General features: G+C 42.4%; 1 protein-coding gene across 3 annotated transcripts in view; it reads left to right on the forward strand.

Moving 5' to 3' along the window:
* Nucleotides 1-22,796, forward strand: part of LOC117420497 (FERM and PDZ domain-containing protein 1) — a 212,424-nt gene that overhangs the window by 85,218 nt on the left and 104,410 nt on the right. For all 3 annotated transcript variants that reach the window (XM_034921745.2, XM_059025940.1, XM_059025944.1), the window contains exon 4: nucleotides 9,041-9,143. In XM_034921745.2, the coding sequence (XP_034777636.2) occupies nucleotides 9,041-9,143 (103 nt within the window). The remainder of the gene's footprint in view (nucleotides 1-9,040; nucleotides 9,144-22,796) is intronic.

Genomic DNA, 22,796 nt, shown 5'->3' on the forward strand with positions numbered 1-22,796 from the left:
TAGTCATTTTTTCTCCGGAAAAAGCCGAGAAAACCATTCAATGGCCGAGTGAGACCGATAGGAGCCAAGGAGTTTGGTACATACTGATAAATCAAGAGATGATTTATCAGTATGTACTATTATTAAGATATATTTGAAAAATATAGCGAACAAGGGGTGGGGTGGGGCTGGAGATTCAGTACTGAGTGTCCTGTTGATATGCAGTGCCTTTTAAACCTGTTTTACTGTGAAAAAAATACTTTTAAACAGCGCGTCTAAAATAAACTGCGCGTGTGAAAATAAATTGGACCTGACGCGCCTGAGACGCGCTGAATAAATGGACCGCTAAGGGTTAATGTTGGAAAAAAAAACATGATTCTCCTTGATATAGTGGTGTTATGAACTTAGGCTAATGTAAGGCATTTGTAAAGCATTAGATCTCTTCATAAAAGGCCATATAGATGTCCTTTGCATTTCTTGGCCATGGTTTGACTTCAATAAGTGCATAATAAATAACTCCTGATAGCCTCTTGTTGACTGTGTTTTAATGAATCCTTCAGAGGTTGCTAGCGAAGAAGGCACTGCAATGTTGCATTTGCATAGCATGAGGTGAAATTCGGGTTGCTCAAGCCTCTGAATGGATGTGTAACTGCAAGTGTTCTCTTAGAAGATTGAGGCTTTTTGCAGTTCCTGAACATTAATGATGGCTTGGTGAATGAAATGAAATGGTATTTACGTTTTTTTTTTCACATTTGATGTAAGAAAGTTTCAGACCTTTGGTACTGGTACAGATGGTAATTCTAAGTAATTTAGTTTTTTTGGATGTGTTTATGATTTGTAACACTTTTTAAACATTCATACACAATTATAACAGGGCTAGAACCTCATACCAACGGTCAAGCATGGTGGTGGTAGTGTCATGGTTTGGGGATGCTTTGCTGCATCAGGACCTGGGCGCCTTGCCATCATTGAAGGAACCATGAATTCTGCTCTGTATCAGAGAATTCTACAGGAGAATGTCAGGCCATCCGTCCGTGAGCTGAAGCTGAAGCGCAGCTGGGTCATGCAACAAGACAATGATCCGAAAAACACAAGCAAGTCTACATCAGAATGGTTGAAGAACAAGAAATTTTAAGTTTTGGAATGGCCTAGCCAAAGTCCAGACCTAAACCCCATTGAGATGTTGTGGCAGGACCTGAAACGAGCAGTCCATGCTCGAAAACCCACAAATGTCATTGAGTTGAAGCAGTTCTGCATGGAGGAGTGGGCCTTGGATAAAGGCGTCTGCTAAATAAACAAATAATAATAAATAATAATGTGAGAGACTAATCAATAACTACAGGAAGCGTTTGGTTGCAGTTATTGCTGCTAAAGGTGACGTAACCGGTTATTGAGTCTAAGGGGGGCGATTACTTTTTCACACAGGGGCATTGGGTGTTGCATAACTTTCTTTAATAAATAAATGAAATATGTATCATTTTTTTGTGTTATGTGTTCACTCAGGGTCCCTTTTATCTAATATTAGGTTATGGTTGAAGATCTGATAACATTCAGTGTCAAAAATATGCAAAAATGCAGAAAATCAGACTGGGGCAAATACTTTTTCAAGGCACTGTATATTTACATGAAACTTGTACTTTTTATATAAGTATATAAATGTAAATTGCTGTGGATAAACGCATCAGCCAAATCAATTTATATGTATTTTTCTAGCTTGCTATTTATTAATTTATTTATACATTTATAATATTAACATGTATTCATTTCTACATTTATTTATTTCAAAAATATTTATTTATAAATGTATTTATTCCTCTATGCATTTGTTTAAATCATTTATTTATTCCTACCAAATAAATTATTCCTTTATTTATTTTTAATTAAACGAGGAACTACATTCTACCAAACCAGGAAACTAAATATTTTCAAACAGGAAATAGAGCATTTCAAGAATCGAGCAGAACCTTCAGGTTTTCAGCGAAAGCTGGTCAGGCATGGATGTAAACTTAAAAAATTTACACATTTTAACAACACCCCAGTGGCACAGCGGGCTAAGGCCGTATGCTCTTCAAGGGTGTCATGTTGCAAGTTCAAACAAAAGTTATTTTTTGGGGGGGGGGTTTTTGCGATATGTGCTGTTTTAAAACATAAATACATTGTTTAATATAAATGGTGTGGATATCAAACTGCTTGCATTCCCTGGTTTATTTTGACGTTGACCAACATGTGGAATCACATGATGTATCACATGATGTAGATGTCCAGTTATTTAGCTTTTCTGTTTGAAAAGTCGCCACACAGTCTAAAAGTAAACGGAAGAGGAAGAAGAAGGAGGAGAATTTTACCTTAGATTGACAACTTATATCTCATTGTGCATAAGAGGTATTTACGTTTTTTTTTTCACATTTGATGTAAGAAAGTTTCAGACTTTTGGTACTGGTACAGATGGTAATTCTAAGTGATTTAGTTTTGCTGCTGCAACATGGTGAAAACAGCTAAACTCTTGAAGCTGTATAGAGACTCGGTAGTTTCAAACAAGTTTTTCTAACTGTACGAGGAACTAACGTTCCTCTCTCTCTCTCTCTCTCTCTATATATATATATATACATATATATATATATATACTGTATATATATATATATATATATATATATATATATATATATATATATATATATATATATATGAACATTTATTTTACAAAACAAGAAAATGTAAATAAATAAACATCTGAAAAGACATCGGTTTACAACATACATATTTATAAAACTGAAACGATAGCAATACATTTTTAACTTTTCAACAGAAATCGGTTTATTATCAGATGCGCAAAAGCAACTGAACGTAGATAAATAAACTTAGAAAAAAACATTTTACAGAAGTGCAGCAGCACAAGAAGTTATAAAAAAGTCAAATTTCTTTATCTTTTTTTCTGCTTTTTTGGACAAAAGGGTATTCCTTTATCTTGAGTCTAAGGCTGTTCACAATCAACACAGATAATGTGTTTCTCCACGCACGCAGTGCACTTTCCACACAGGGCACAGCTGTCCGAAGTTTTATTTTTATTGCACTTGCCAACCTGGCGTTGGCGTCTCTTGCAGCTCTCAGTGGGGTTGTCAGCTTCAGCTATGGGTACACGCTTGGCAGTCTCCCTCTGTTCCAAATGCGAAGTTCCTGTGCTAACTATAAAATATATTCTCTCCTTGGTAAATTCTTCTCCGTGCATTCTTTGTAAAGTACCCAGGAGTTGATGACTTCTAGGTCCAATACATTGTAACACACTGGAACAGGCCGACGGCAGGAGACAGCTTTCACGGAATACTTCTGTGCCATCTGATCCAAAACATCAACTCCATATTTTGTTGCATTGTAAAACTCCACAGTCTCTGGTATTTTTTTTTTACTAGTCCCTATGGTAATTGAGTGACCAAAAAAGTGCACCTGGCAAGCAGGTGCCAGCCTTTGGAAAGGCTAATTGAGGCAGAGAGTAGAGACTAATCTAATTACAGCTAAACACATTGCAGACTGGTAAATAAAAATAATAAAGTAGAATACTGTTTTGTATAATCAAAATACAATTGTTTTCTGTGTGGCCGTCAGTGTGACTGCTCCCGGGGATTTTAGGTATAATGTAATATATCTGCACTCCCGCGTTTCATGCTTTGCTAGAATATTTAATACATACGGACAGAAAGGTACATCAACACTGTTACACGAGTGAAGAAAATTAAATTTTAAAACCAAAAACCGCCAAAATGACTGCCGCGGGGCTTCAAGTGTTAAATAATATAAAGCCCATAATCCTTTTTCTCTTCTAAAATCTCAGATATTCCCACTACTGTCGGGTAGCCTGCCTGGTGACAGGTTGTGTTTGTGAGTACTGAAATACACCGCACCTATGGCTAGCTAGTTCTCACTTTTCCCCAGGGTCTTGGTACATTTCATTTCAGCCTGTAAGCCTAGGTAAACACAGCTCAGTTTGTGTAGTGAGCCTAGGACTGGCAGCAGTACATTTCTGTACTCAATATATTCTAAAATCTCAGGTATCCGCAAACTCTTTAACACCTCTCCCTCCCCCGCACCCCCTCCTGCTCCAACCCCTACACCCACTGCATCCCCTACTAACTCACCCTCCTTCTCCACCTTCTCGCCCCTCTCAGACTCTGACCTCTCCTCCCTGCTCCAGGGTCACAAACCCACCACGTGTGCCCTGGACCCCCTCCCCACTCACCTCTTTCAAGCTGCTGCTCCTGCTCTACTTCCCTTCATCTCCCCCCTTCTCAACACCTCTCTCCTTTCTGGTCTCTTTCCCTCTGCCTTCAAAAAAGCCTCTATCACTCCCCTCCTCAAAAAACCTACCCTCAACCCCACCTCCCTCCAGAACTACCGTCCTGTCTCCCTCCTACCCTTCCTCTAAAACCCTCGAGCGGACTGTACAACACCAGATCTTTGCTTTCCTGTCCAACCACTTTCTGCTCGACCCTCTCCAATCTGGCTTCCACGCTGCTCACTCCACTGAAACCGCCCTCCTGTCTGTCACCAACTCACTAAAGTCTGCCCGAGCTGCCTCTCTCTCCTGTGTCCTAATTCTCCTCGACCTCTCTGCTGCCTTTGACACTGTCGATCACTCAATTCTACTATCCTCTCTCGCTGACCTGGGAATCTCTGGCACTGCTCTGGCCTGGTTCTCCTCCTACCTCTCCAACCGCACTTAACAGGTGACCTGGCATGGAGCAACCTCCACATCTCGCCCTTTCTCATCAGGAGTCCCCCAAGGGTCAGTCTTGGGTCCTCTCCTGTTCTCTCTCTACACCTGCTCCCTGGGCCCCCTCATCGCATCCTATGGTTTCTCATACCATTTCTATGCTGATGATGCTCAGATTTTCCTCTCCTTCCCAACCTCTGACTCCACCATCCCCTCCCGTATCTCTACCTGTCTGTCTGCTATTTCCTCCTGGATGCACTCGCATCACCTCAAACTCAACCTCTCTAAATCTGACCTCCTTTTCTTTCCCTCCTCCTCCCCCTCCTCTGATCTCTCTATCTCTGTTCCTCTGGAATCTACCACACTCTCTCCCTCTTCCTCCGCTAAGAACCTTGGAGTCACCCTGGACCCCTGCCTCTCTTATTCCCAGCACATCTCCACTCTGGCACGCACTTGCCGATTCTTCCTGAGCAACATCCGTAGAATCTGACCCTTCCTCACCAACTACGCCACCCAGCTCCTGGTCCAGGCCTTGGTACTCTCCCGCCTAGACTACTGCAACTCCCTCCTGGCTGGCCTCCCTGCGTCCGCCACCCGTCCGCTCCAGCTCATCCAGAACTCCGCTGCTCGCCTGGTATTCTCTCTGCCTCGCTTCTCCCATGCAACTCCACTACTCCGCTAACTCCACTGGCTCCCGATCACCGCTCGCATCTAGTTCAAGACTCTTGTACAAGCCTACAGATGCCTTGACCAGACTGCACCCAGCTACCTCTAGACCCTCATCTCTCCCTACACCCCCACTCGATCTCTCCGCTCGGCCTGCACTAGAAGACTGGCTCTACCTCCTCTACGCACCCTGCCTCCAGAGCCCGCTCCTTCTCCACCCTCGCCCCACAGTGGTGGAATGACCTTCCCACAGATGTTAGGACTGCCCAGTCCCTGACCACATTCCGGCGCCTCCACAAGACTCACCTCTTCAGAAAGCACCTGTAGAGCTCCTCTGTTTTTCCCCTGGGACACATATCACCCTTCCTTAAATGCACTTTACTTGCTCTTATCTGCCCCCTATTTTACTGCATGTAATCCTGTACTTCAGAGTACTATAATCTGCCAAGTGTTTAATCTGTAGTATTTTGTATTTAATTATATCCTGATGTAACTATCAATGACACTGTTATCTGCTGTATTATTGAATTGTATTTTGTCACACTTGTATTTACTCGAACCAAAGTCATTGTATTCATCATTGTATTTATCTTGCTCTTAATTGTATTATTACTTGCACTGTGATTCTTGAAATGTATTTGTTTACGACTGTAAGTCGCCCTGGATAAGGGCGTCTGCTAAGAAATAAATAATAATAATAATAATAATAATAATAATAATTCATACCTGTGTGAAATAATGCATCCAGATCATTTTTTTTAAGAGAATATGTCCTTCTTGTGTGGGATTTGAAATATACGCAAATTGTGAAAGACTTCACACAGCAAATGATTACGTGTATATACAAATGTAAAACACTTTGGAATAAATTACTTCTGGTAATTATGAAATACAAATATATTTATATGCATTTTATTTTCATATCAATCTATATTTTTCAGAACAGCCTTAAAGTTAACAAAGGCACGTTCCACATCACAGTTCGCACAGATATCATATTTATAATTTATTTTAAAATATAAGAAATATATATAACATGGAACAGTTTGGAAAAGTGTGTTCTCCCTCTCTTTTGCTCCTTCTCCTTCACCACTTGCTGCGTCCTTTTCATAAAGGCATTGGCTGCACCTGCAGTAAACCTCCCCTTACCTAGTTAGTTTGAAATGCAGTTGCCCCCGTCTGTGCTGTCTCCAAATCTTTCAAAGTTAACATGCAAACGAGGCCACACCCTATAAGTAATGCCGAGTGGCTTTGGCTAATGACCAAATGCCTTTACAAAATAAACATAATAACACTTTACTTCAGACATTTACTGGTAAATCTCAAGAATAACCAAGTGCATTTGGCTAATGACCAAATGTCTCACTTTCACGCATTGTGAGGCTTCAGGAGTCCTTTGTAACTCCAAGTGCCACCATTTGTCGTGTTTTGTGTCATAACCAAAGTGTGATTTTCTGTTGAAAAAACGAAGGTCCCAAATTATTTAATTTGCATTTAACAGAATGTTATTTTTCCTCAAACTACTATGTATTTGGAGTACAATATCCTTCAACGCCATTGTGAATGGTTTTATACACAAATTTACCAAAATGATGGTGGTTTGACATAAGTGGATCACAATATTGTTCAGTACCATGTTGAATTGTTCAATTTTGCATTACTGTAAGCATTAATGATTATATTGTTAATGGAAAATGTGTACACAGAAATAAATATATAGTTCGACATTAATGTTTTTTGTTAATGGAACATTTATAAGTAGAAATAAATATATTCTACAACATTAATGATTATTTTGTAAATTGACAATTCATATGCTGGAGTAAACACATTAGTTGATGTACCTGCTTTTACCAATACGCTTCGGTAAATCATGAGATTAACTGGTAAATGTCTGAAAAGAAATTTATTTCTTAATAATTTTGGACATTTACCACCTTATTTGGTAAGTGTAGACATTTACCGGTAAAACTTAAGATTGACCAGATTCTGAATTTTACCGTAACATATATAACATAGAAATGAGTACTATAAAAAGAATATATTTTAATGAAATATCCATCCAGGTGGCTAGTTAGTGAAACAGTGTTACATATACAGTACTGTGCAAAAGTTTTAGGCAGGTGTGAAAAAATGCTGTAAAGTAAGAATGCTTTCAAAAATAGACATGTTAATAGTTTATATTTATCAATTAACTAAATGCAAAGTGAGTGAACAGAAGAAAAATCTACATCAAATCAATATTTGGTGTGACCACCCTTTGCCTTCAAAACATCATCAATTCTTCTAGGTACACTTGCACACAGTTTTTGAAGGAACTAGGCAGGTAGGTTGGCCCAAACATCTTGGAGAACTAACCACAGTTCTTCTGTGGATGTAGGCAGCCTCAGTTGCTTCTCTCTCTTCATGTAATCCCAGACAGACTCGATGATGTTGAGATCAGGGCTCTGTGGGGGCCATACCATCACTTCCAGGGCTCCTTGTTCTTCTTTACGCTGAAGATAGTTCTTAATGACTTTCGCTGTATGTTTGGGGTCGTTGTCATGCTGCAGAATAAATTTGGGGCCAATCAGATGCCTCCCTGATGGTATTGCATGATGGATAAGTATCTGCCTGTACTTCTGAGCATTGAGGAGACCATTAATTCTGACCAAATCCCCAACTCCATTTGCAGAAATGCAGCCCCAAACTTGCAAGGAACCTCCACCATGCTTCACTGTTGCCTGCAGACACTCATTCGTGTACCGCTCTCCAGCCCTTCGGCGAACAAACTGCCTTCTGCTACAGCCAAATATTTCAAATTTTGACTCATCAGTCCAGAGCACCTGCTGCCATTTTTCTGCACCCCAGTTCCTGTGTTTTCGTGCATAGTTGAGTCGCTTGGCCTTGTTTCCACGTCGGAGGTATGGCTTTTTGGCCTCAAGTCTTCCATGAAGGCCACTTCTGACCAGACTTCTCCGGACAGTAGATGGGTGTACCAGGGTCCCACTGTTTTCTGCCAATTCTGAGCTGATGGCACTGCTGGACATCTTCCGATTGCGAAGGGAAGTAAGCATGATGTGTCTTTCATCTGCTGCAGTAAGTTTCCTTGGCCGACCACTGCGTCTACGGTCCTCAACGTTGCCCGTTTCTTTGTGCTTCTTCAAAAGAGCTTGGACAGCACATCTGGAAACCCCTGTCTGCCTGGGAGAGACCTTGCTGATGCAGTATAACTACCTTGTGTCTTGTTGCTGTGCTCAGTCTTGCCATGGTGTATGACTTTTGAAAGTAAACTGTCTTCAGCAACCTCACCTTGTTAGCTGAGTTTGGCTGTTCCTCACCCAGTTTTATTCCTCCTACACAGCTGTTTCTGTTTCAGTTAATGATTGTGTTTCAACCTACATATTGAATTGATGATCATTAGCACCTGACACCTGACTATATGCCTACAAAATCCCTGACTTTGTGCAAGTGTACCTAGAAGAATTGATGCTGTTTTGAAGGCAAAGGGTGGTCACACCAAATATGGATTAGATTTAGATTTTTCTTCTGTTCACTCACTTTGCATTTAGTTAATTGATAAATATAATCTATTAACATGTCTATTTTTGAAAGCATTCTTACTTTACAGGATTTTTTCACACCTGCCTAAAACTTTTGCACAGTACTGTATATGATTTACATGTATATGTTTAAATCATTTCTTGACAGGAGGGCCGGCCGAGAGGAGACTTCTACCAGGAGATCAGATCTTAAAGTTAAACAGTGTACTTGTGGATGACTTGTCTGGTGAACAAGCAGCAGAAATCATCAGGTAACGGGCCAAGCAGTCTTTATAAATTCTGATGAATATTGCTTCCTCTTTACCAAAATATTGTTTTGTAGTACTGTACCTGTAACCTTTAATGGCTCACAGTCTAAAACAGCCTTTTGCTTAAAGTTTACAAAGTTAATAAAATACAGTACATAGTACCTTCAGTGAACTATTCATGTAGGTTCACATTCAGGGATTGAAAAATACATATCATCAACCAATCAATCTTTATTTTATATATCACCTTTCATAGTGGACCACCATCACAAAGCGCTTTACAAGATGCAGTAACAACAAGCTAATCCATAATACTTTAAATACAGAGAAATGCCAAATGGATATGAGAACCCTTCACTAGTGGTTCTTCCTAGGATCACTGTGAATGGCAAGGGTCCCAGATTTGTCACATATTTTTTTCCCAACCTTCTCTTCGATCCACTGATATATTTTATACTACCAACCAGTTGCTGTCCAAAATGACTGACATTATTGGAGACCAGTTGTGGTGTCCCTATCCTGTTTAAATATGAATTACTATGAAGACTCAATGGCACACCCTGTATACAGTTACAGACGCTCCCCGGGTTACGCAAGATCCCCGACTTACGCAAATTCGACCTTACGCAAAAAGTTCCATAAGGCATAAATAACATTTTCGAGTTACGGAAAATATTGCTTAGCGTACGGAAATGCAAAGTAGTGCGGTGTGCGGAGGAATGCAGCGTAGCATCTCCTACAAGGGAAGGCTTTGCGCTCTCACAGCCTCTCAGTCTCATGTTCTTATTGTTTCCGATCGGATACTCGCGGCATCGTGTTATTTCACCCTATTATTTCATTCAAATCATGACTGGAAAGCGACCAAGTGATAGCAAGCGTGCAGGACCAGTTCGGAAGCGAAAGAAGACTGATATACGTATCCGATATATATTGATATATACGGTTCCGACTTACGTGAAATTCGGGTTACGCAAGGCTTTCCGGAACGGAACGATTGCGTGAGTCGGGAGCGTCTGTACTGCAAAGTGTGAATACATTCCAGTGAGCACTGTTAGCTATCCATTCCTACACATGACTGTAAATATAATAGTCAAGCCACTTAAAATACAGACGATATGTGGGATATGTAAAATCTATAACAAAAACATTGTCAATGTAAAAAAACAAGTTAGAAAAACGCAACAGCCGTTTAAAGTGGTGATATCAAACACAAAAGCCCAAGTTAGGAGAAGCAATTGGGGCAACCTTGTCAAGTTGTGCTGGGGCCCAACATTCACACAATTGTTGCTTCTAACTTGGCTTCTTTTTTTGATTGCTCCACTTTACATTGAAATGCTCATTCCCTTATTAGCTGGGTTGTAACCAGAATAAAACGCTGAGACACATGTGCCAAGGAAAGTGCTCAACACAGACTGAAGTGTTCTTGGTTATCCTTACAAGCACTACTAATAAACATGAAGTTCTCAAAAGTGTCCTTTCCTCTCAATCTCGGTAGTTTCAAACAAGTTTTTCTAACTTGTACGAGGAACTACCGTTCCTCTCAATATGAATTATGCATGATATTTAAATGTAGTATGTAAAGAATATGCATAGCAATTGTACTGCATGGTTTGTTTTTGCATGCTATCAAGCTTCTTGTACGCAATGGTCAATTGTAAATAAACTGCATGCGGTAGCTAGAAATGGCTCATGTCTGTACAGTTACTGTAATTGTATCCTGCATGGAAATATGTGACCAGAAAGTACTTACTTGCAATGCTTGTGACTGGTGAATAAGGATTTCTTAGTGCCATTTATCCTCCTCAACCTAACCTACCAATTTACTGGTCACACATTTTTGGAAGGTAAATCTTTATAATAAATACAATATTGTGTGTTTGGAGAGTCACCCAAGGTACTGCTTCCGTTGCCGTCGCTTCACAAATAACAAATATCACTAAATGAAACAAAAATTATGTAAGGGTAGTATGGGGATTTGAGAGGGAGGGGAAGTGATGAAATTACCACACACAGTCTGAGTAGTTTTGGGTTAATCACACAGTGTATTTACAATAAGTCACATGGGTCCGAACGATGTTTGCTCTGGGACGAAGTCCCACGGTCAAGCCCTGTCTAGCAGAGGCTGTCCAAATGGATAGCAGACACATGCAGGACTGCCAATGAGCTGGCCAACTTGCCCCTTGCAGAAAGCATGCAGTCCATTCCTTCAGGGGCATGGTAACTTCGTGGGCTTTATTCTAAGGTGCATCTGTCAAGGACATTTGCAATGCAGCAGTGTGGGCTACTCCCCATACCTTTACGAGGTTCTACAGACTGAATGTCGTGGATTCATAAAACCCTGGCTTTGGAACTAGAGTATTAAGGGCGGCTTCAGAGTCGACCCTTACAGCATAGACATAGTGGTGAGTTTCTCCCTCACTTTCTTAGCCCTAGTTACTTGTTACTGGGGTTCTGTATGGTAATGCACAAGGTAGCCTTCAAAGGGAACGTTAGGTTATTATCATAACCCTGGTTCCCTGAAATAGAAATGTAACCATTAACCTTCAAGGTCGCTGCATCCATGATTGCAGCATGCATGAAGGAAAAATGATGCTGGTATCTGTGTGTGCAGTCGTCTTATGCCCTCAGGGGCGGGCTTGACTGTGTCACAGGCGCTGGCGTGCAGCTTTGGTATAATAGCTATTCAGGTTCGGGTTCTTTAGGAGGTAAACATCCATATGGTAATGGTTACATTTCTATTTCAAGGGACCAGGGTTATGATAATAACCTACCATACTCTGGCTTCCATACCTCAGTAACCAAGCAACAAGCTTCCTCAACTCGTTGGTTAATGGTGTACAGTTGCAAGTTTGTTTTGATGGTTTCAATGGATCACTTTGTGGTGCGAGTTACAAAAGATGGGGAAGAGCCTGATTTGGATTAAAATATCCCAGCTGTTTCAAAGAAGGTGAAGCTGGCACCAAAGCGTAACATTAAACAAAGGTGGGAGCTGGAATCTGTCATTATTTTTGGTTCCATATACCTGTGCAAGACTACGTTTTCAGCACTGACAGATGTGTAAAGCTTTCTGTTCAAAATCTTGAGGCTCAGCTTTGTTGAGCTGGAAAATAATGGTCAAAACCAAAGCATGCAAAAGTTCACTCTAAACTTTAAGCATTTGTATTGCCGCTGACAGCAAACACTATTCTCTGGTTTATTTATTTTTTTACTTTATTTGCTATACTAAATTTAAATAGATAGATAGGACAGCGAGGAAGCAGAATAGTCTACACTGACAGAAAAAACATTCAGAGGGTGGTACAAGAATAGCGATTTTATTTCATCAAGCCGAAAAAAGGTAAAATACACAAATACTGTTTTTACATATTTTCGGGCAGATTGATTTGGAACAGTGATTAAACACAGTTTGAAAGATAACATTCAAGGTCCTTTTATCAGAGATTAAAGCCCTCGTATTGACCAATCAGGTTAAATGGCATCTCTGATCCATTTTCCAATTTATTGTACTCTTATTCACTGTATTGCTGTTTATTTTGCAGCCCATTGAGATCCACCAAAACACATCTCAATACTTGGTGGATTGGCTGCCACTGCTTTAGAGGATAATGAACATTCTATGTAGAACTTGATTAACTGAGACAATCAGTATGGCAGTAGAGAATTAAAGCTGCATGACTTATTGGTGCATTTATCCAGCCTAGTATATTTAAGATGACCATATTTCTAAGTCCTTAAACTGGGACAGTATGTAAATATTGTGAATAACGTCCAACTTCCAAGCTACAGGGAAGCTCTAGGGTTTTTATTTTCACTTCGGCAATGTTTGATCTAATATCATATTGGAAATGAATGCAGAGACTCATGGTGATATTCAAAGAGGAATCTTTTACTTTCAAAAACTTATTTTTGTGAATAAATGATCTTATTGTCTTTGTAATTTCATTTCTACACAACAAATTAGTTATTACATTACACAGTAGCAATTCAATAATATCAAATTCCGATTTCCACTTTCCATCTCTATCTCTATTTCTATGCTATCCTTGAGTGTCCAATCTGAAAACCAGGCCCTTCCTGTATGAAAACATTACATATCTCTATATTTCTATTTATTAAATGGTTACTTCATAGAATCTATATTTTTTTCAAATTATTTTATTTCTTCCCATTTAATATGACATGATATTTGTTCTGTACATTTTTTTTCTATTGCAGTTTCTGCATGGAACATTAGTGTGTCGTGATTAATAGATACTATGATTTTTTTTCAGCCACTTTCAATTATTAAACTATTACTATTAAAGGTGATGAAATGTGTTAAATATACTTTTGACTGTGTGCAAGAAAATGAAGCCCACTAATCAGCTTTTCTGAGTTTTGTTTAGAAGCTGCCCTGATTGCATAAACAGGAATTTCCTTCTGAAGTAGTTATTAATTATGGGGAATAGTAATACACCCAGGAAGCCCTTTAAGTTTCTCTGAATAGTTGTATTTCTAGATTCCCCCTTTAACATGCTGTAAGCTGACGGGCATCGCTTAAAACAGAAATTAACCTGCATGATGAAATTTCCTGCCTATTCCATTTTTGGTACCAATCAATGATCATGAGAAAGCATCTTCTGACAATCTAAATTAACAACACATTTTACGAAAGTTAATTTCTTTGCTGACCTTGGCTGGAGTTTATTTTGAGTCAACAGTATAGGCTGAGACATGGATCAAGGTGTAATAAGATTAAATCGTATTCCTTTTCTGATCAAATTAAATGTTGTCACTTCTTTACTTACGAAATGAATACTGTTTAATCTTCCTTAATATAAGCATAAACATTAGCCTATGTAAAATGCGCAGAGAAGTTTTCACATTGTCTGGAGACGCTTTTTCATTATCATTGATTGGTACTGAAAAACGTATCATTATTGGTACTGAAAAACTGCACAGACAAGGCAGGAAATGTCATCATACAATTAACATGTTTTAGCAGGTTACTTTCTGTTTTAAGTGATACCTAATGATCCTTGGGAACCCAGTCAAACCAGCATAAGAGAGAAAAGAACCTCAATGGGCACAAGCCTGGAATTAAATAGCCCAGAGCTTGTGAGAAAACTACGTGGGACACAGTAAACACAGATCTCTGCTTTGCGTTGGAAAGGTTAAGTGGAACAGTTGAAAAGAAGCTGGATAAATTTGGGGACATCATCAACGCATATGGAAGCGAGAGGTTTGGAGTTGAAAAACGGAAGGAAAAAGTACAAACTATTCCTGGAAAGTCTAGATGGCAGCAGGAGAATGAACGCTTAGTTTGAGAAAGTTAGAAAAGCAATGGAAAAGAGCAGAACAAAGTCAGGAGGAGGGACTCAATCTCTTACAAAGGATCATAAAAGATAAGCTTGCAATATTGCGCAGAGCTGAGCGCTTACGGAAACGCTACAAAAAGGAGCGTGCGAGAACTAACTTTTATAAAGACCCATTCAAATTTGTAAAGAAGTTATTCACCAGTGAGAAGAATGGCACACTAAAAGCAACTAAGTTTGAGTTGGAGAGATATTTGGAGGAAACACATAAAGATTCAAAAAGGCAGGAGCCTATGTCAATTCCTTCAGACATCCCACCTATCAATCCACCAGGGCCTCCAGGGCCTAATGGAGTTCTATACAGTGTACAAGAGTGTTTCAGGAGTTCTATGAATCCTGTGGAAATTGATTGGTTGTACCAAGAGCATGGCGCCGAGCAGGTGGAGTCTGAATCTTTTACCTAAAGAAAAAGATTCTACAAGCATCAGTCAGTTTCGCCCCATTTCCCTATTAAACGTAGAAGGCAAGATTTTCTTCGGCATTATTGCTTACATATTGTCAACTTACATATTAAATAACTGCTTCATTGACACTTCAGTACAAAAAACGGGCATTCCAGGTTTCCCATGATGCTTAGAACACATCAATGTGACCTGGCAACAAATTCAAATCATCTAAAAAAGAGAAGAAGGAGCTCTATGTGACATTCCTGGATTTGGCTAATGCATATGGTTCAGTGCCACATGAACTTCTTTGGGCAGCATTTGATTTTTTCAGTGTACCGATGACAAAAACACATTTAGTGAAAGCCTACTTTGGAGATTTGCAATTTAGTTTTTCAACTTCAGAATTCAGCACTACATGGCAATGCCTAGAAGTTGGAATAATGGCAGGATGCAACATTTCTCCACTGGCTTTTACCATGGCAATGGAAGTAATCATTAGGGCATCAAAATGGGTAGTGGGAGGAGAGCGCTTGGCTTCTGGAATGCGACTACCACCAATTCGAGCATACATGGATGACATGACAACCATGACTACAACAGTAGCCTGCACTAATCGGTTATTGGGCAAATTAACCAATAACATTGAATGGGCACGAATGCAATTCAAGCCCACTAAATCAAGGAGCAGCTCTATAATTAAAGGTAAAGTAGTAGATAACATGTTCTACATTAATGGTGAGGCAATACCAACAGTGTCTGAGAAGCCAGTGAAAAGTCTTGGGAGATGGTACGACAGGGATCTAAAGGACACAGTTCGTGTGGGAGAAGTTAGACAACAAGCAGTGGAAGGGTTGAAGAGCATAGACAGCAGCGCTTTACCAGGCAAACTAAAACTCTGGTGCTTTCAGTTTGGTCTACTGCTGAGGCTGCTGTGGCCACTGACTGTGTACAAGGTTTCATTGACAACAGTAGAGAAGCTGGAAGCTTTTATCAGTTCATACATCAGGAAATGGTTGGGAGTTCCACGCTGCCTCAGCAGAGTGGGACTTTATGGTAAAGGAATACTGCAGCTACCAGTCTCCGCTCTAACCGAGGAGTTTAAGTGCGCCAAGGTCCGACTGGAAATTACATGAGTAGAGTCATGCGACAAAGGAGAGTCGTGCGACAAAGGAGGTAGCACCTGTGTTGAAAACTGGAAGAAAGTGGGTGGCAAAGAAAGCTGTGGAAGATGCAAAGGCTGCCTTTCGAATTGGTGATATCATGGGGCAAGTTCAGCATGGAAGTGGGGGTCTTGGTCTCAGTTCAGCTCCTCCTACATGGCACAAGGCACCCCCAGCTCAAAGGAGGAAGCTGGTAGTCAACAAGGTGCAAAAGCAGGAGGAGAGGATGAGGTGCATAAAGGCTGTTTCCCAGGCCAAGCAGGGAGAATGGATGAGATGGGAGAGTGTGGAACAACGCAAGATTGGCTGGCAAGACCTATGGTCAGTGGAACAGAGCAGGATCAGTTTCCTCATCAGGTCCTTTGTGTTCATCACCTGCAACATTAAGGCACATTTTGACAGGATGTAAGGTGGCTCTTGCCAAGGACAGTTTACTTGGTGCCATGACCAGGTGCTGCGATGTTTGGCCTTAGCATTGGAAGACAAGCGTAACATGACCAATAAGTTGCCACCACTTCCATCAAAACATTACACACAAAAAACAACATTCCTCCACCCAGGAGAGCAACCACCAAGAAAAGGTGTTAAAACCAAGCCTCGCCCAGGACAACTGGAAACTGTTAGAGACTGGAAAATGCTGGCAGATGTTGGTCAACGGCTTATTTTTCCACCTGAGATTGCCACCACTAACCTTCGACCAGATACTGTCTTGTGGTCTGGATCAGCACGCCTTGTTCACCTGGTAGAGTTAACAATGCCATGGGAGGATGTTGTAGGTGAGGCGTATGAGAGGAAGAAACTGCGGTATGCTCAACTAGCCGCTGAAGCGGAACAGCGAGGATGGAGAGTCCAGGTTTACCCAGTGGAGGTGGGTTGTCGAGGATTTGTGGCACACTCTACAACCCGGTTTCTCAGAGACGTCAGATTCAGTGGCCAAGAGTTGCGTCACACAGTGAAGAACTTATCTGAAGCAGCAGAGAGGAGCAGCAACTAGCTGTGGTTGAGACGGAGAGATTCTGGTTGGGGATCTGAAGCACAATAGAAAGAAAGAAACGCTGATGTACCAGTAAGTAAGCTGGGCTGAGTTGAGTGGGGGACGGAGGGGGGTGATGCTGGGACGCCAGAATCACCGTCGAGCCCTCTTGAGGTGTTGTGGGCTAGTCGACGAAACACCGAGGATGGAAGGTGCCCACTTGAAGACCCCAGAAATGTACCCTACTTAGCTCAATCCAGACGGTTGTCATGCTTATGCGCTGGGGAGACCGCACTGCGGTTGATCTCCGGAGCTAGCATCGCAGCCGTTGTGTGTGCTGATGCGCTAGGGAGGCAAATAAGCTGATCCCTGGAGCCAGCATTACACTTCAGCCATCAACACCAGACAGACAAGGATAGCCATCAGTTAGTTTTAACAACAATCAGTGGATAAACACACCCGCAATTGTCTGTGATTGGTTGCAAATATGAACGTTGACTATTCAGTAATTCTCCAGATTTGCACCACGCTGTACAGCCGCTTTTTAATGCTACTGGTCGTTCAACCTTCCCTTTAATCACACAAGTGTCATTGTACTGTAATACAGTGCACTCCGTTTATAAGAATCACATCCGCCCCGGATGATTTGATTCTTATAAGCGAATCGATATGATTACTGTGGTAAAGTGCAGCAGTATAAAGGCTTTGTTCCCTGAAGTGTAATGGGTTGACCACTAGATGTCATGAGTTCCCGCATGTATGCACAGGGACCACACAAGGGTTTATTTTGTTTGTTTGTTTTATTAGCGGTTGTTTCCCCACCGCACTGTAAGAAAAATAAAACCAACACTGGTTTAAAACTGTAAATCAAGACTCCAGCCTGATCATTTACACTGCCCTCGGCCACATCACATTACAGTTAGCAAAAAGCGCCTCCGTGCGTCAGCAGTTTAAATACAGTATACAAATGTCAATGGTGCTCAATCACTGAGGACAATGCATCAAAACAAGTCCTCATGGGTAAGCAGCTTGTTATATGATCATGATTATGTTTATTCAAGGCTGCAGAATCCTGTTTTACTACAGTATACTTGAGAAACGATCGTCTCGTGAGGGTGCCTAGTTTAACTGCCATTCGGTGTTACGTGTAATGGCCTTTGAATTAAAATGACATTAAAGTACAGTATTTTACTATCAGGACTACCACTGCATTTAAGCATCTGTGGCTTACTTATTTTCTGTTGCGATGCAAATCTCACAGTTTTTCATTAAGCGGAGATGCAAAGCTCTGCAATCCCCCCCTCCCCCTCCTCCTCACTGCAACCCCACTCCCTCTACATGCATATCACACAGTAACACTGCTGTAGTCAGTATATACTGAATGAATGTGTATTTACTTTATTGAAACACATTTTCACTAACAGAGAACACAAAAAAACATACCTGCACAATGCAGTGCCGCAGTCACAAGTTGATTACAAACAGTTTGATTACAGCAGTTTTTCCGGCTTTATTGCATGATCCACACTGTGTACGTGTCTAACCACACGAGATGTGATCAAATTCTAATTCAAAAACAGCTTTATTGGCTTGTAGCAGGGCGGAAGCTCTACACATGGGAAATATGTAGTTTTATTGTATATTTTTGCGTTATTTGTTGTAATTTGATTTAATTAATTGTTTAACTGCTGTGGCGCTCCGCTGGGGACGATAACCTGTCTGCATGGAGCAGCAGCTGAAAGCAATCAGCTGTTCCAGCAGGCAGGTGGGCGTGTCTCAGCAGAGCGTCAGTATAAAAACATAGCGATCACTATGATCAGGGCTGCTGCAAGGCCTGCCGTTTTCACGGCACCTTTGATGTATAGTTTGTTGTATTGTGTTTTTATTTTTAGTGTCTTTTACAGTCTTGTACTGTCCTCTGTGCGCTACCATCGCTGGTAGCGTCACATTACATTATTGTTTGGTTTTTTCTTTGTTTTATGTGTTAATAAATACTGAGCACCATGCTGACGTGTTTCATTGCACCTGTGTCTTCGTGCCTCCATTCCGGCTCTCACCTGCCTGTCTGCCTGCTTCAGTGTGGGAACAACACGCAAGAACACCACATAGCTGTACACATCATGTAGTCAGTTTGCCCCAAAATGATTCTTATAAGTGGATTGCTTGATTCTTACAAGCGGATTATTTTACATTGGTTGGTATAGGAATGATTTGGTCCCAGTGGTTTTGATCACTATATGCGGTTGATTCTTATATCAGTGATTCTTATAAATGGAGTTCACTGTAGTTAGATATGGTAGTAACATGGCAGCCTGCATCAAAATATACTATTCTGTCACTTGCGAGACAATGCTCTGGGTAAAAAAACGGGATGAAATGAGCATCCCAAGAAAGGTTCTGGGGACACTGAGACTGGACGTCTGGTCACCTTAAGTATATTGACACACTATACCTAATAATCCCGAACTGAAATGCTACTGTCAGGTCCCAGAAAATGACTGGGGGAGGGAGGGGGGGGGGGGTGGTATCTGAGTTTAGTACCACAGCCCCAATATCTGGCCTTTAAAACGACCTACAATAGTTAAGGTTTAATAGAATTTGCAGATTTATTATTTACTGTGGTCCCTTACAATACAGTACGAAGTATTACAAAAACAATTCTTGAAAGAAAAGTACTGTTATTTGATCACTTGAATCCGCCTTGTGGTTGCTCTTATTATGTAGTTTTTACATGGGTTGTGACATTGTATGCTTGCTGTATGTAATTTCCTATGTATGTAATAACATTTTAAAGTAAATAAATTGCAAAACACACAAATGACTCTGAGACTTAAGCTCCCTAAACAAGTGACAGTTATAGTGTTTCTATTACCTTCAAATGCAAGTCATGGAGATCTTTTTATCCAACATTACTTAAAATATTGTACCCAAAACAGAATATTTCTTATGTGATTCTTAATGCAGTTACTGTTTTGTAAGGTTGTTTATGGTCCAAGTATTCTGTTTTTTTTTACTCTTGTTACAAGAGTATGAAGTAGAGGCTTTTCTATATGAAGCTGTAGCAGGGCTGAGATCTGTGCTGACTCTGCTGGCGTGTTCACAGTGCTGCAGGAAGAGGGCAGCAGTCGTCCAACAACCGCCTGTGAGTCATGGCCGTGACACGGGGAGGTGGGAGAGGGGGTGTGTGGACTTTCCCTCTCTCTGAATGGCTGGGAGGCGGGTCTTGGGGTGATTGTTGGCCCTATAAGATAATGCTCTACTGTTTCCTCAGGTCTGCCAGATTTTAATGAATGGGCCAGCAGAGACCCTACGGACGGACAGAGAAGAGAGCCGCGCGCAACTTGAAAAAAAAGAAAAGACAACGCTGAAAGAAAGAATAAGTGTAGCGTGGAAAATAAATGGGCAGACCCCAGAATTGTATAGGGTAGTGAGGGAACAGGGTGAGTGTAGGACGGAGTCCCGGGCCGTGTGGCTAGCGACGGTTGGGGTTTGTTTTGGCTGCCGATTGCAGTACCTTTATTTTGTAGATTTTTGGTATTTGTTTTTGTTTTCTTTTTGCCTTCTGTTTTTCATATGATTTATTGCAATGCCGTGTGCACTATAGGTGAGCACTGAGACGCCTTTACCATCGTTGGTAGCAACGGTGTCTTAGTGCCACGTTGTGGCGAGAAATAAATAGTGCACCCAAGGGGTGTTTAGAAACCCAGCTTTCTGTCTCCGGTGTCAGTGATTTCCCCCACCCTTCCACACAGTGGGATTCACTGGCATTGCCCATTAAAAGCAGTGCAACCCCAGAAGGAGCCGAAATGGATGCCACACAATTTGCGGCTATGATGGACCTCTTACGTCAGACCCTCACTGCTGCGATGCAGGGGGCTGCTAGACCCGCAGGTCCAGATCCCAGGTTGCAGAGACCCACCAAAATGATGGCTGATGATCGCCCTGAAGCCTACCTGGAGGTGTTTGAGGCTATGGCAATCTCGGCCGGGTGGGACCAGGCACAGTGGGCTACCTGCCTCTTACCCCAGCTGACGGGAGAGGCACAGGCAGCCGCGAGGGCGCTGTCCCCGGAACAAATGATGGATTACCCCACACTAAAGGCGGCCATCCTTAATCGGGTGGGGGCCACGCCAGAGGGATATCGGCGAAAGTTCCGGGAGGCGCGTTTTTCGGCGGAGGAGCATCCCAGAACCATAGCCCACCGCTTAAAGGATTACGCTCTGGGCTGGTTGAACCCGGACGCGACCACCAAAGCCAGGTTGGTGGAGGTGATCGTGGTGGAGCGATTTCTGGAGTGCTTGGCTCCAGGACCTCGGCTATGGGTACAGCGGCAGGCCCCTGCCACTTTGGACCGGGCGGCTGAGTTGGCGGAGCAATACCAGGCGGCGGAGCCAACGCCAGCAAAACTGTCTGGACGAAGTGGGGCTACCGGAACGTTCCCTCAACTGGCCCCGGAGAGGGCGAAGGGACTGGGGGAACGGGGTAATCGAGGATTTGGTCGGGGGTGTCGGCGGGGGCTCCCGGCCCAGGAACTGGGGCAGGGTGGGGTTACCCACGGGCTGCTGCGGTGTCGGACTGGGGTCTCGCACGGACACCTTATTGGCGAGCCTCTTCTATGGCTCCAGTGTTTCCCCTTTTTGTCGAAGCTTCGGGGAGAGAAACCAGCCCACTGAGGTGTTGGACATGCAGGGAGGTGGGCCCCGTGATGGAGTGTGACCTTGGCCGACCCGGTAAGCACGTTCAATTACCTCAGTCACTTCAGCACACGGGTTTTGTTATTCCTGTGATAGTGGATGGTGCAAAAACCCAGGCTCTCCTGGATTCAGGGTGTGATCAGTCTCTAGTACAGGAGAGCCTAATCTCACCGGGGCATAAACATATACTGGGACGGGTGCATATTAAATGTATTCATGGGGATGTACGCTCCTATCCCAAGATCAATGTGAATATGATGATTGGCCAGCAGGTGACGGAGGTGCAGGTAGGATTATGTCCTCAATTGCCAGTGCCGGTAGTTCTGGGACAGGACTGTGAGCAGTTTAAAGATTGGTTAGCTGCCCTGACAACCCCGTCCTCCTTATTGGCTAAGAAAGAGGAATTGGAGAGATTTTTCCCTTTCGTGATCCGGAGTGGTTTTGTCATAAATTTAAACCCCGTAAAACTAAACAGGAGCGTCGGATCGCTAAGAATGAGGGCTGGCAATGGAGGGGGTCGGAGAAGTTTCAGGTGGGGGCGGTTGGTGAAGAGTCTGGGGGGGAGGCCGCGGAGCCAGCGCAGGGGTCTGGCTCGGCTGCCTCTGCTCAGGACCGACCTGACCCAGAGTTGGAAGCCATGGGAGCTGATTTTCTAGCTCACTCCCGTGACTTCCGACTTGAGCAAGGGCGTGACGATGTGCTGGGCAGGCTCTTTGACCAAGCATCTGTGGTTAATGGTCGGGTGGTCGAGCCCAGACGCGCCGCCACGTACCCTCACTTTGAAATTAATCGAGACCTTCTGTATCGTGTTGATAAATTACCCCAGACCAGGGAAGTGCGTCATCAGTTGCTCATTCCTCAGCCCTTTAAGGAGGATCTGTTGCAGCTTGCTCACACTATTCCCCTGTCTGGTCATTTGGGAAGGGACAAAACTAAAGCGAGGCTCGTGACACGGTTCTATTGGCTGGGGTTGGATGGTGATGTGAAGCGTTTTTGTGAATGATGTGGAGAATGTCAGAAAGCTAGCCCTAGAGCCGTCCCACGCGCCCCACTGGTGCCATTGCCCCTAGTGGAAGCTCCGTTTGAGCG

The sequence above is a fragment of the Acipenser ruthenus genome, chromosome 1 (genome assembly GCF_902713425.1).
Source record: "Acipenser ruthenus chromosome 1, fAciRut3.2 maternal haplotype, whole genome shotgun sequence".
NCBI lineage: Eukaryota > Metazoa > Chordata > Actinopteri > Acipenseriformes > Acipenseridae > Acipenser > Acipenser ruthenus.